General features: G+C 40.3%; 1 protein-coding gene across 5 annotated transcripts in view; it reads right to left on the bottom strand.

Moving 5' to 3' along the window:
- The window catches only part of ntrk2a (neurotrophic tyrosine kinase, receptor, type 2a), a 128,525-nt gene that overhangs the window by 76,096 nt on the left and 37,557 nt on the right, over positions 1-14,872 (bottom strand). For all 5 annotated transcript variants that reach the window (XM_033618834.2, XM_033618835.2, XM_078170684.1 and 2 more), the window contains 2 exons: positions 14,385-14,422; positions 14,015-14,114 (listed from right to left, as the gene is read on the bottom strand). In XM_033618834.2, the coding sequence (XP_033474725.1) occupies positions 14,015-14,114; positions 14,385-14,422 (138 nt within the window). The remainder of the gene's footprint in view (positions 1-14,014; positions 14,115-14,384; positions 14,423-14,872) is intronic.

The raw sequence follows: 14,872 nt of genomic DNA, 5'->3' as shown, positions 1-14,872 counted from the left end.
TCACACTGACATGATGTTCACGTACAGGCAATGTAAATGTCTGCATACACAAATACCAGTGTGGACTCATATGACTTGGTCTGATCTGAATCTGATGACTCTAGACAACTGGACTGTCATATCTAATGTGACAGTGTCAGATGTTCATATTAAACATGGCCAAAGTTTCCAACGACGAGGTAAATATATGTATAAGTAACTCCTGTCAGCAAAAACTTCATGTTTAAGAGCATTCTGAATACTCTGTTACCATTTTTTCTCCTTTCCAGACAAGCTGACATCAGCTTGTGATTAGCTCCAGGCACATTACATTGTGTAGCCTACACTGCTAACTGTAGCTAAATGCTAACATCAGGGAAACACGTCAACTTGGTTTTCAGTGCTGTAAATTTTCCTGTGATTTGGGATCATATTCCTGCTGGAAACATCTCTGGCTGTGTTGAAGATTTCATCAGTGAATTTTAATGGTAGAAAGTCATTGAAAGCAGGCTTCATAACTACATGCTAATGTCAGGGAAACATAATCTTGGTTGCTGATGTTGTTAATTTCGCTCCAGTTTCAGATCATATTCCTGCTCAAACATGTCTGGTTATGAAAAGTTTGGTTTAAGAGCTTTCATTGGGGATTTTTCATGGCGTAAAAATGCAGCTATTCTCAGTTACGCAATGATGGTGCAAAGACACTTAGATGCAGAAGACCCGGAAACGCTCACCAATCAGAGCAGACTTGTGCTTTTCCACCTAAAGAGACAGGTGCTAAAACAGAGCCCTCTCAGGCAAAAGGTGAATACATGTGTTCTAGAAAGACATTATGGGAAAATAAAGTGTTTTTTGAACATGTAAAGATGTTCTAATAGAAATCTAACAAGTATGAACTAGGGATGGGCATCAATTTTTGATTATCGATGATTGATTGTTAAGGCTTTTGATCGATCACAAATAATTTTGATCGATAGTCGCAGTGTTTACCCTACAATGCCTGGCATAGGTCCGGCGAGCCGCCATGCCAACGAGACCCCCTGCCTGGCGGCTCGACGGGCCTACGAGACCCCCGCCGGACCTATGCCAGGCAAAAAATCAGAAACAGACGGAAGCTCTCATCGCTCTCCAAAGCCTCGACGGCTTCCCTTGAGGCCTCTGAAAACACTACGCCATTGAAAGACGGAGGTTTTGCTGAAAACTGAAGCCTGTAACTCTGGCTGGCAACGGTTGTAAACACCCAGGGGTGAACTGCGCATGCGCGCCATTCTTCCTCTTTGGCCTGGGGGGTTGAAGCTCAAAACTGGGGCAGCTGCGCTCTCTTGCGGCGACAGTCTGCACTGCACTCTTTTGTTTTCTCTCTTTTGAAATACTTGCTTATCAATTAATCGATAATTGATCGTTAATTTTTTTGATGATCGAATAATGAATTTTGATCATTTGTCCATCCCTAGTATGAACCTGAAAATGAGCATAATTTGTCTTCTTTAACACCAATGACTCGTGGCGTCACTTTGAGTTTAGTCTTTCGACTTTAAATGACTTGATAATCCTCCCCAAGCCCAGGCTGTACACTACTAAAAAGAGAGATTGAATCAACTATTCATTTTCCTGACAGTGGATATATTAAACATTAATCTGACAGCAGCCATGATGGAGGAGTGGAAAGTCACAGTTTTTAGGTACTTGTACTTTACTCCTATGTTTCTGTTTTAAGTTACTTTAAACTTCTACTACATTTCAAAGAAAATATTAAGCTTTTTTCACTGCACTACATTTATTTAAAGCCGCTTATTACTTTGCATTTTCAGTTTATTTTCACAAAATCATCATCTTATCTCAATTTCAGGTCAATGTACGGGTTGTGACCAACAAATATGCTACAGCTCAAAAGTGCACAGGGTGTCTGCAGGTCCTCAAAAAGTATTGAAATGTCTTAGTCTTAATGCTACAACTAAGAGGTTGTAAAAGTCATTAAATAGTCTTAAATTTGAAATTGTGAGGTCAAAACTGCTAACATTTTATCTTATTTCATTTATCCATTTTTTAATTTCTTCTTGTGAAAATGAGTGAAGCCTTTCTATTTAAAAGTCCACACTTCTAATGTTACAAATCTTTAATAAACTATAATACTGTCATTGTACTTCATACTTGGAATCACATGTTGGCAAAATGTAAATCAACTTAACTCACACTAATAACCATATTCCTATATAACACCTACCTCTGCACAAGACCACATACATACTACTTGCATGCAGTCCTCACCTGCAATGCTTAAATGAGTAAAACATGATTTGTACAAAAATGTGTCCTTAATTTAGTCAAAAGGTGTCTTGAAAGGGTCTTAAAAAGCATTAAATATAACTGTCTGTTATCTGTAGACACCCTGGTGCAGTATTTCTGCCTTATCAGCAAGAGAGAAATCTTGTGAATCTTTGCTTCTTATTGGTTAACTTTTGTTAGAAATAGGATTCAGAATGAGATTGACATTTAACATTCTGTCCAACTCCAAGGCAAACCTAATCAATTTTTGTTTGAAGAACTGTAAAACATATTTTTAAGTAATATAAATAGTATTTTAAGTAAAAGAAATTGTAAAATTCTGAATGGCATTAGGTGTGGGGAAGGCACATAGTGACTTGTTTTTCATTGATTTCACAAGTCTCTTGTCTTCGCTTTTAAGTCCCAAGTCCTTAAAGCCAAGGCAAGAGACTTGTAAAATCAATGACTTTGTCCGACTTTGTCAAACACAGCTCAAATGCTTTATTCACAGTGTGAGTGTTTCTCCAGTACATTTCATTTAAAGGGATTTGCAGTGTTTTGTATCTTTACTTGCAGCTCCATTGAGTGATGAAAAAGAGAGGATATAATTGCGTGTGATCATATACAGTTCAAGGCTCTGCCTGTCTCGTATATATTTGCAGTAGATGAAATCCTTTTTCTTTTGTTTAAACGAATGCTTGTTATAATCAAACCGGTGGCCTTCATGTGAACACTGTAAACAACATGTTTTTATCTTTGAGAAAAAATGAATTACAAAGATTTTTTTTCATGTTATCTTTCATCTTCTCACAGATGAAATCCTTTTCATGGTGTGGTGGATCCCTGAGTTCAGTGGTGTTCAGAGGAAACAGTAGTACAACAACATTTAAATATGAGCCCTCATTTTGTGGCACATTATGTTGATGTTTATGTTGCGATTAAATGACAGTCAAACATTTTCTCTAGTTTAATCTCAGCCATCTGAAAATAACATTATAGGACAATGATTTCCATTAATAAATTACAGCTGCCGCCATAAAACCTCACATCCCAGACTTATCTGTATCTGTAATGTCCCAGATATGTAGATAAATATGTAGTTGGTGCATGTGCTGAGTAAGTTTCATGACCCCCCTGGTTCCTTGTATGACCATTAAAAGTCCATTTATGTCCTCCGATGTGCATGGGGGTTGTCGGTGGGAAAATAAAACGAGGTCACACTGCACATTTCAAAGAGCTTCCTTTTTGAAGTGGATAATAATCGGATTTAAAAAGCCCTCGTATTTTAAAATGGAAACAAATTGTAACTACTCAGCAGCTCTGTAATTTTCATCTGTGCCCTGTACAAATTGTACATATACAAAATGTGCTGTTCCCACACTCCCAATGTCAACTACCTAATTTTTTACTACTCTGACCATCTCTAAAGGTCAGGCTGACCAATACAACACAGGAAATGATGTACTGCTGCACAATGGACTCCCTGACAAAGATTATAACAGACAGACTCCAACTGCTGGTCACTATGTCCGTGCTCTCTGACCACCAACACTTTCACTTTTCAAAATAAACCATTAAGCCTTTTGATTGTTCTTTTTTATCTGATTTCACACAAAGCTGCCTTCACAACCTCTAAAAAATCATCTGTCATTTCCAAAACAGCTGCCAAGTTTCTCCAGTTTTATTCCCTGAAGCAGAGACCTATGACAGCGCAATGAGTGGTGTTTAGCTTTAAACAATAAGTAGAGATGTGACTTTTTCACACCTCGGAAAATGCCCATATTTTACATTTTGTTCATCGTTGAACCCATTTTCTGGGCCTGAAACATTTCTGTGGTGCCTTTTTAAATTGATTCTTCAAGTCTTGGTAAAGAACCATAGATGATAGACAATTAAAAGCAAAATTTTAAGAATTTTGCTGCAACTTGAGGAAGATATCCCCCTGAAAACGACATCAAAAAACAGTATGTCTGTCGGCAGTTAAGACGATACGTTTGTGGTGAACAAATCTTCAACAGCAAAAATGCACCCAGGTCTTTACATTATAGTGAACACTTGTATTTTGTGTTCTTCTGACTGAAATGATGAAATCAAAACCTGGATTTCAAAATATGTGCAGCTCAAGATGAGAACACATCAGAAATCACTGTGAAAAACACACTAAAAACAATCACTTATAAAGGTGCAGACAGACAAGTGCACAGACGAGGTCTTCAGGCAACGTTTCACTATGGAAAAGAGCACTTCCCATTTTCAGAGCATTTCAAACAACCACTGCCCTCAGGATCTGCCATAGGCATTTAGTCTTTCCTCCCCCCTGCTCTCAACACTAAACTCCGCACACAAACAAAACTGAATAACATAATCCAGGATACAAAATGAAATAATAAAAACCACCAGAACCAGGGCCTTCTCCTCTATCTATCCACTGGTTCATGTGGTATACCCTGGACTCATATTCCAGCATGCAGTGAGCGGGAGGCACAGTACAGGGGTTCACAGGGTCTAGTTTTCCCAGTGTATGAAATTTAAAAATTAATGTGTAACAGTGGTATTGATTACTGCAGTGACCAATCATGCATTTAATAGAATCAAAACTACGGTGTTATTACAACTTGGGTTTTATTTTTGTAGTTTTAGCCATTGATTCAATTGGTAATGATAATGTTGTAGTTTGGGCTGTACTGAATGTCATTATTTTACATTGGAAGCTTTCATTTAAGTTTTCTAGTGAAGCTTACATTTATAACCCTAAAATGACAAAATCCTCAAACAGATTTCTTAATTGGAATGGAGTGATTCTTTGAAATTAAATGAGTTAGTCTTTTTTATTAAATCAACTTTCTTTAATAAATAAAATGTAATTTGTAGTGCTGTTAGATTGCGGCTAGACCATTATTACAGGTGCGTGCCTCCCTTAGTGTGCAGCAGTGACTGATGTCATCCTCCCACTTTATTTTTGAAGGGAAGGTTTTTGCCAAAAGAACTGAAGCTTATTATCATGTGTGTGTGTGCCTTTGTTGTCAGGTACTCTGAATGAAAAACTTCTGTAAAACATTACAATTAAACTTTTGTTTTGCACCAACAGTAGCTTGTCAGGTGCACAATGATTGTAGATGAACTCTCATGACAGTTCAAGTATCCATAGTTTCAATGCAGCACTTCAGTGACTCACAGTTCTTTCAGGCTGTTCACCTCAAAAAACCCACTGACATTCAAACAAGTTGTTACAGTTGCTAAGGAAACGTCCGTGTAAAAAAAAAAAGAAAAAAAAAAAGGCAGTTTTAACCTGGCAGACATCATTCAGACTTCCCAACCAACTGATCTTTCAACATGTCCTTCTTTTTTATGATTGGCTGAAAAGACATGAGGGATGTATGTTGTTGTTGCTGTTGTTAAAGCTTACGTACACACACCAACCAACACCCCCCCCCCACTTAGTTGCAGCTGGGTAGTGTAATAAATTTCCGATATGGGCGTCGATACAAAAATTAAATACATACTGACAAGTATCTCATGGATTGCCATGAAATTTTATACAAACATTGATGATTCTGAGACGATGAATTCTACTGACTTTGGTGATCACTTGGTTTTTCCTTGAGCACCGTGAGCAGATTAAAATCTTTGTTTTTACTGAGTTATGTTGACAACTATCAGATGGCCATGGAATTTGTGTTCATATTCCCCAAAGATGACTTTTCATCTTGCCCATCTTCAAGTCAAAATGTCTGTATATCCAGTACATTAGTTTATGACCAAATGTTTGCAAAGATTATGACATTCTCATCCGCTTTAGCTCTGTTTTTATAGCTAATAAGCAAATATTAGCACACTAACACAGTAAACTAATGCCGGGTACGCGCTACATGATATCAGCCCGATTATAGCCTGACGCAGCGTTGTACGGTGTCGACTCGAATCGTTAATAACAAAGAGTGTCATTCCCGATAATCCATCGTTTCATCTAGTGTAGTGTGTCATAGTAGACGACAACAGATGCCACATCTGGAAGACATCATGACAGTCTAGCATGTTTGATTTTCTTTTTGTCATTCAGGACTGCTGTCACTTTGACCAATAGAAACACAGAGCAATCTGCTGCTGTAGACAACTGTATGGCAACAAGGCCCCCGTCTTCTTGATATTTTCTCTAGGGACATTAACACAACAAAGTAAAAAAGGAAAAATCATGGCATGAAACAGCAGGTGCACTTTAGCAACCCTGTGAGTATTACCATTAGCATCAGGCTAGCAAAGAAAGTAATTTCTTCATAATGGAGGATATAAAGTATTAAAATTAGAAAATAGTGGCAGGGCTTTTACTTACCACTACTGCAGAGGCTATTAGCTTCATTTGAAACAGACTACATTATAAATGTACAAATTTATTTCCTCTGTATTTTTATATTTTTACTTTTTAACCGCTCCCGTTTGCCTTGATAGAGTTAATGCATCACGCAGTCATTTCAAACTCAGCACTTCCTGTATGTGTTTCAAATTAAAAGCCCCTTATAACTTCGGTTGAGAGAATCCCTTCATTTTCTAAAAAGGCTTTTATTGTGAAACATCTGCAGGAACTTGTTGTGGAGGATTCAGTGACCCATTGGAATGATGGGCAGGTCCTGGTTATGGTGGCATGTTGACGTCAGCATTTAGCTCAGAGCACTGCTAGCATGACTTTAGACTCTTTGTCTTTGAAAGTCTTTCTTCTGTTCAACAGAATAAGTCAAACTCGGCCAAATGTTTAAATTTTCAATGTGAAGCAGCCATTCAAGAACTTTGCCTCAATAAAATACAGTCTGAAATTACCAGTATTATTATTTATGATCAAGAACCATTTGATGACAGAGTAAGTGTATGAAGATACTGATACTACAGTGGTGCCAACATATTTTGGTCAGCACTCTAAAAGTACTGAGGTTCGATACTCACTTCTGGTCTAAATACAGAATCATGGATTGCTTTTTTCAGCCTCTTACTTTGTGGCTAAACTCATTCAGTTTTTTGCTTCCTGCGCAAAAGTTTTGTGGGTGAGCAGCGTTTGTCAAAAAGCCTCAAGAGCTGTAGGCAAAAGCTGCTTTTCTGCAGGGAGAGGAAGAAGAAAAGGAGGAGGAGGAGGAGGTGGGTACACCGAGCATGCTCGGTAGTGCCTTGGGCCCAGAATGAAGCTCTGTTGACCTTGAGGGTGTCATATCGATCGATCAGCAGTGAGGAGCTCTGTGTGTATGTGAGAGAGGGAGGGAGGGAGGGAGAGATGGAGGCGTGTAACTCCACCAAACAAGGAGAAAACTGAAACCTGCACTAATGATGAATCATTGATAAGTGGACACGGGAGGACTTTCTACTTCCATCTCTCTCTTCCTCTCAGTTTTTCTTTTCCTCTTTGCTTTATCTCAGTTTTTAACATCTGCTTTCTCCATCTTTTTTTCTCCTCCCTCTCACTTCCTCTCTCCGTTTTTCTTGCCCTATTGTCAAATGCCAATTTTAGCATTCATCCTCTCTTCCTCTCCATTTGCCTATCACTCTCTCCACTTCACATTTACTGCTTCTCTTTCAATCACTTCTTTTTTTCCTCCGTTTTGACATTTCTGTCATGTTCCTGCATCAGATCTCAGGTTTATGTTGACGGTTTCCTCCCTACAGGTGCTTCGAGGGCATGAACACATATAGATGCTGGTAAAGTGTGTCCTTCCCTCTCCGCCTGCACCGTCTGATCTGTTTTCTCCTTCAGGAGCCCGCAGTCAGTTTTGGAGGGTCGTTATGTGTAATTTTGTGGAAACTGTCAGGCTCCCAACAGGCCCATTTAGGCCAGCCTGCTATCACTCTTTCTGTTTCTCTCGATTTTTTCATATTTCATTTTTGCAGCCTTCAGCATTCACACAGAGTTTGTACTTCTCTCTCTTCTCTCCTGCAAAATAAATCTTAATTTTCGATAACTTCCCGAATGGATAAAACATAGCTAACATCTTTCACCCGCCCAAGCACTTGAGTGTAAATAACAGCTGCTGGCACTTCAACTTCACAAGATTACCTTCCTCGGGAGCCAATTTGTGCCAAAGGGGACTCGTCCAGGGTACAACTCCAAGTTTTGTTAGGTGAAATGTAGCCTTTGTGTGGTGTTTTGGGCCAAGACTCAGGCGGTGTTGTTGCTTTCTCCTCCTGAGTGGAGGCTTGTATCGACCACATAGTTTTAGCCTAATTTGTGAGCAAGTTGGACTTTAAACGACACTGACGCCCACCCACGATAAAGTACGAGAGGGATTTCTGTGTAAGGTCTCTCAGGTTTACATCCAAATACTGTAATACCTTTTAACTTTTAAACAGCTAATCGTATATCTTGGACTTATTGGCTGTGCTGTCTACATGGATTCAAGCTACACTCCCATCCAGGAAAGATGCTTTGGTTACTCCAAATAACACACAACTCACTGTTGTCTGTGATTTTTCAAAAGTACCAACTACAAATAGTTCACAGTGGGATTCTTGGCGCGTCTAGAGTAACTGGGACAGACAGTAGTTTCTGGAAAAAGACATGCTTGTAAGGTTTCTGAAATGTGTGATTTTTCAATGCTGTAGGCACCACAAATTAAATTAACCTCCTTAACACTTATTTTTACCTCTTGAAAATGATGGTAGAACTTTAAGCTGCTATAATCAACACTTTTATATCAAAGGATGAAATGATTTGCAGTTTGCCCTCAGATTTCTCCCATCTTTTCAAAGATGGTTTTGGTTTTACAGCCCTCAATTACTCTTGTGGTTGCCTCTAACCACTCTGGTCAGTGTCATTTCCAGCTGCAGCAGTTTTCTGTCAAACATGATAAAGTTAGCGAATAGCTGATGAACACAGTGAAGCATCTAGTAGCTAAAGAGGCAGATAGTTCCCTCAGAAGTTGGTGGAGACCAAAACAGAGTTATAAAAGGAGGGTGTGTATTGGTCACATTCATCAGGAGGCTACGTGCATGACTGAAAATGAATGCTAATGTAAGTTTGGGTCCGGTATTTGCTTGCTAACATCGTAGGCATGACTTTATAAGGTGATATGTCAGTATTGTGTCTACAGCTTGTTGTGCCGCCCCCAAATGGCCAAAAGATCCAATAAATCAGGTTTAAAGGAGCTGTGTGTGACATTGAGAGTGTGTCTATGATTCAGAGTCTCGACTGGGGTTGCTTGCACATGGCTCTCAACATGGAGGTGGCTGAGCCGGTGGCGAGCAGCTAATGGTGCTAACAGCAGGACCGGTTCTAATAACAGCAACAGGCTGACAGAACTGGTGGTGCTAACATTAGGGGGAACCAGAGGGTAGGCGTTACCCTTCTGTGACGATGCATCCTGCCATCATGGGTCTGGATGGCATTATCAGCTGTGGCCGCCATGTTAATGCAGTGCAGAGTGGCGGCGATTAGCAAGCCAGTGGGATACATGCACTGACATGAACACACAGCTGGACCCGCTGCCACAACAAATAACAGAGAAGCTCAGATCACAACACACATAGAGGGAGCGTGACTTAATTTCCTGGTCAGGACACCATTACTCCACCATATGTTATTATATATAGATATATTAAAGCTCTAAATGTTGCACCCAGCTCCTTTAACATATCTAGAGCCAAGGCAAACAAGATTCTCAGCATTTCAGCGACAATAAATCTACAATCACTCTCCCAATGCTGTCACTACCCACACAGTTAATCTTACATCTGCCAACACAAGAATACACTGTATACAGTATATAAAATATCCATCCTGCGAGTGTCAAGAAGCAGTGAGGATGTTGTGAGAAGCAACCTGTACCAAATGTTGCCCATGTGTTATTGATGAGAGAGGAGCAGAATAATGCAGTCAATATAAATAATGTAAACCAGCCACAGCTTTTTACTCGACTGCCAGAAAGAGGCGGGCAGCGATTCATCCAGAGTCAGCGAGGCGAGTTTTCTCATGCACACCTGTTCAATATGGTACCAGGCCTGACATGCTCTCTTCACACTCTCTGATCACAAGTTCATCGTCGTCGTCAGCACTGACTGTGCTCATGCGGGGGTGTGTATGCATGTGCGTCTTTGCGCACGTGTTTATGATTTGGTGAACCACGTTGCCATGACAAAGTGCTGTTTGTACTTGATTAGCACTGGTAGTTTGCCGCCATCTGCGGTAATAGTTCTGTTGTTGAGATGAACTTTGGTCAGTGGTCCGGTATAGGAAACGTGGAGGTTTCAAACAAACAGCGGTTATGTGGGCACAACTGTTGCTGTGGATTACTCACAGCTCTCCAACTATGTGTCTGACTTTACTGTTCATACCAACACTGCTCTCTGTATCTCTCCACACACTCAATGTCAACACGCTGCAGGGCACGTACAGTACATCTGGATGTATGTGGAGCATGAGCAGGGGACCGCATGGGGAGAGGAAGTAGACAGTGGAAAGAGAGAAGGATGAAGACTCAAGGGGAGCAATCAGAAGGGCAAAACCGAAATGTGACCTAACATCCTACACACGAATGGAGGCGTACGCACATGCAAAAATGCTTAGATGCACAAGAAAGGACACACACATACACACACAAATACTGATACTTAGGGGAGGCTGAGAGGCATTACAGAGATCATTTTGTTCAGAGCAACCTCATTCACCTCTTCTGGAGAAAGAAGAAACCGCACACAAAAACATGAATACAAACACACACACACACACACACACACCCACACACACACACAATGTATATAGTATACTAGCTGCTCCATCCGTCTTGCACTCCTCCTCTCTGGGGGGCCATAAATCAATCACTGCCAAAATACTGCACTTCAACAGTGCAACCGAGAGTCACAGAGGTACATGCACATACACTGGGTAACACATTCATTACATCTGTCTCTACATTTGCATTCACTTTTTGTTGTGGTAATTTGAATGTCAAATGTGGACCTTCACTGCATCAAATGCTAATGGTTCAAGCGCTGCCAAAAAATTATTCCTAAAACAACTGTATCTTTAAACAGCACTTCCTCAGAATGTTGAATTCTTGGGTTGCTTATCATAAATGCGTTACGCTTTTTCAACCAAACTAAAGTAAACAAAAGTCAACTGAATGGAAGGGAGAAAACCATTACTACACCAGGCTTATGTGTTTGGGGATTTTCACAAAGCTAAATCAACTCAACTTGAATCACTTTTACAACAAAAAATGAGCCAGTGGAAATAAAAGCTGAGCGTCTGTCTGCTTCCTGTTTCTGAGCTGCACACTGAACATGTCTACATTTGAAAGACAACATCATAATGTATGTTGAAAATTAAGGATTGATGGAAGTGCAGCGGTTAGTTCACAAACAATGAGAAAATATCAGCAAAGCATCAAAATGAGCAACACAGAAACAAATCAGTTCTAGTAAGTCAGTATGATATATAAGAGCAAATAGATTAGTTCCACCTGTAGCCATTGCAGAAGTCACACATCCTTCTGAAAATGCTTTTTGAAATCTGTGTGGCAAAAAAAAACATAAATATTGAAAGTGCTCTTGTGGGGGCTTCAACAATGGCTTCCATGGTAGTTTAACAACAAGATGACAAAGAGACTACAGGAGCTCAGTTTAGTCGACATGCATGTTATTCACCAGCAGCACTGAGACCCGGTGAACCTCCTTCAAACAGCAGCTGTTTCCACCTGAACTGGATGGATTCATGGATACATGATGGTCTGCATATTTAATTAGATCTAGCGTGCAACCACGAACAAGAATTTTAGAGTAATACATGTAGTGATTCCATCTTGGACTTATGCTCCAGATGTTCCCCTTTTGAGATGAAATGACCAAACAAGGAAGCAAGGAAAATGTCCTATATATTCCTTGTAATGTGTACAAGTATGACAAGGGGCCAGATGCACAAAACTCTGTGTAGATTCACAACTAAAACTATGTATGCACAAAGACAGATGTGTCACATTGGGCACTTTTCATCCGCCATACGTGCCGTCTCCTCAGCCCATTCAGTAATTTTCTGCCTCGTCACTACACCTACCTGCCAGCCTATCACCTGTCCACACATTTCCCACTCCTGACGCTCTACCAGGCCCACCTCATCAGGCTAACACCTCTCACCTGTGGATCATTTCCTCCTGTCACTATGAAGACGCCCGCCTCACAGACACTCCTTGCCAGATTGTTCTTCGCCTCCATGCAACACTTTCCAGCGTTTGTTTCCGGACTGCTTCCTCGTTACCGACCCTGCCTGTCCCTGACTCTCCTGCTTCATCTGCTCCCCTGTAAACCACTCTGCCCTCTGTTCTCAACCACAAGCTCTGCCTCTGCCTGATGGGTTCCTGTTCGCCTGTTCCTGTGGCTGTCTGGAGGGACAGTCACCCCGCTTTCCAAAGTGAGTTTCTGCTTGTCCTTGGTGTTGGTTTTGGGTCCAAAAACCACCTGTTGCAGATATGTGCATATACTTTCTTTTTTTTTTCAGATTTAAACGTTTCCCACGATCATGGAAAACCTGGAATAGTCATGGAATTTTGTAATAGTCATTCAAAGAAAAGTTTTGTTCGTGTAATACTTTATGAATTGTCATCAAATTTTATTATGTGTTCTTGAAAAGTCATGGACAAGTTTGGAAATTTTGTCTGTGGAAATTTGTGGGAACCCTTCATTTATAAAGATGCATATATGCCTTATTCAGTTTTAGAAATCTTGGTCATTATGGAGCTGGGTGCATATTCATAAGCCTTATTTCCACTCCCACCGTTCGCCACATATAGATGTAGAAACTCTGTTAAACATCTGTTTGCATATCGATATATAGATAATTGTGCCCACTCCACAACTCATTAGACCTGTCATTGAGAAATACAGCAAACAAAGTGCAGTTTCATTGACTGTGATGCATCCGTGAGGATCCAGAGCAGCTGTCAGTATGCATGGATGTGGCTATCTGTAGCCTCCATACTAGCAATTCATCACATTTTTGCAGACCATCATTGTGGTACAATCTCAATTATCATTAATATTAAACATCAGAAGGATGATCAATGATTCATGGCGCTCATGTTGAAGCTGACAGGATAAAATCAAACAACCATCAACAGGAAGTGATGGCTGAGATGTAAATGAAAGTAACAATGAAATTCATTCATCACTCATAATTAATTGTGAATTAATTTTATAAATGTGCCTTTGACTGACATTTTACAGGAGGCTGCAAAAACAATAACGCAATCAATGAAACTGGCAGACGACCTGGAAACAATGTGCCCCATCTCTCATGTTATATTCAATCTCCTCCGCTTCCTATCAGTCACAGCTATCTTGGGTAAAACCATGCCTATGTGGAGTCTGAAATCTCTGCAAGGTGTACACATTCCCTCTGGGTATAGGCGTATGCATGGTTTTTGTGCATACACAGTCGCACATCTGACCCCAGGTCTCCCACAAGTGAGACTGGAACTGGATTTATACTCCTGCATTAAGAAGCTATGTACGTGGGCTCCAAGGCCATAGCTGACAAGCACAATTACAAATTACTAAACAAATTAGATTTAGCTGTTTCCTGCTAATGTCCATAAAAGACAAGTGCATTTGAAAGTGATATCAGGTTCCACTGAGTTTTTGATTTTGATGTATCTATGAAGCCATCCATGTTACACTTCAGTAGCCCAAATCTTTGATCTGGACATCCACAAACAACAAATCACCATTTCTTTCTGTATTGTTTATCCTCCCCCTCTGCCGCGAGATGGAAACTGCCAGTGCAGATGAAAGCCAGGACTCTTACCTTTGATGCCAAACTTGGAATTTCCTCCAAACTTGAGAATAACCAACATTAGAAGGAAACCAGTGAAGGCTACAGCAGCGATGCCGACCACCACATACACCTGCACAGTAAGACAACAGTGTTATAAACATCCTATACTGAGGAGATGCATAGTCTACACCACATCGCAAGGTACAGACAACAGACAGAGTTTCTATAGCTGTATCTTTGTATTGTGGTGGGTTCATTCAGTTACTTGTGACATGAAAATATAGATCCAGTTCAGGTGTTTCTAGGCAGGTAACACAAATACAAAGGAAATAACAAGCACAAACTGGCTGAAGCTATCAGCAGAAACAGAGACAGGGGACAACAGTAGTACGTGACTTACAGCGACTCTGTCTTCAGGAGGGTCTGCAGGGGGGCCCTCTGTTGAAGGAGAGAGACAGAGAAGAATAAATAGAGAAGAAGAGATACTCACGACATGATTTATGGCTGAGTGAAGAACAGTGTTGTAGGTAATAGTGACAAACTTTCTTCAGTAAATATGATTTAATAGTTCTGGTAACACTGAGTGGCTTTTTCAGTGGGTGAGTTGTATAGATGTGTTATTAGATCTGGATGCCGAACCCCAAGGTAGCGCCTGTTTAGTCCAAGAAGACATTCCTCAACTGGCGTGTACACTTTCTAGCTTCTGGATTTACTTCTGGGATATGTGACTCACTGAATATGTGTAGTAGTGTTTCTCCCACTGGTCCTGTTCACCTTATAGGCTTAACATTGTGATGACGGCACGGATTTTTAAATGGCTTTTATCGTCTTGAGGAAAATTTTACAAATATAAAAGCTCCATGGATCAGAAATCCATCATAAAAAGAC

Source organism: Epinephelus lanceolatus, chromosome 9 (genome assembly GCF_041903045.1).
Source record: "Epinephelus lanceolatus isolate andai-2023 chromosome 9, ASM4190304v1, whole genome shotgun sequence".
NCBI classification, from domain to species: Eukaryota; Metazoa; Chordata; class Actinopteri; order Perciformes; family Serranidae; genus Epinephelus; species Epinephelus lanceolatus.
The sequence above is the reverse complement of the archived record's forward strand: the minus strand, read 5'-3'. Positions and strand labels throughout refer to the sequence as shown.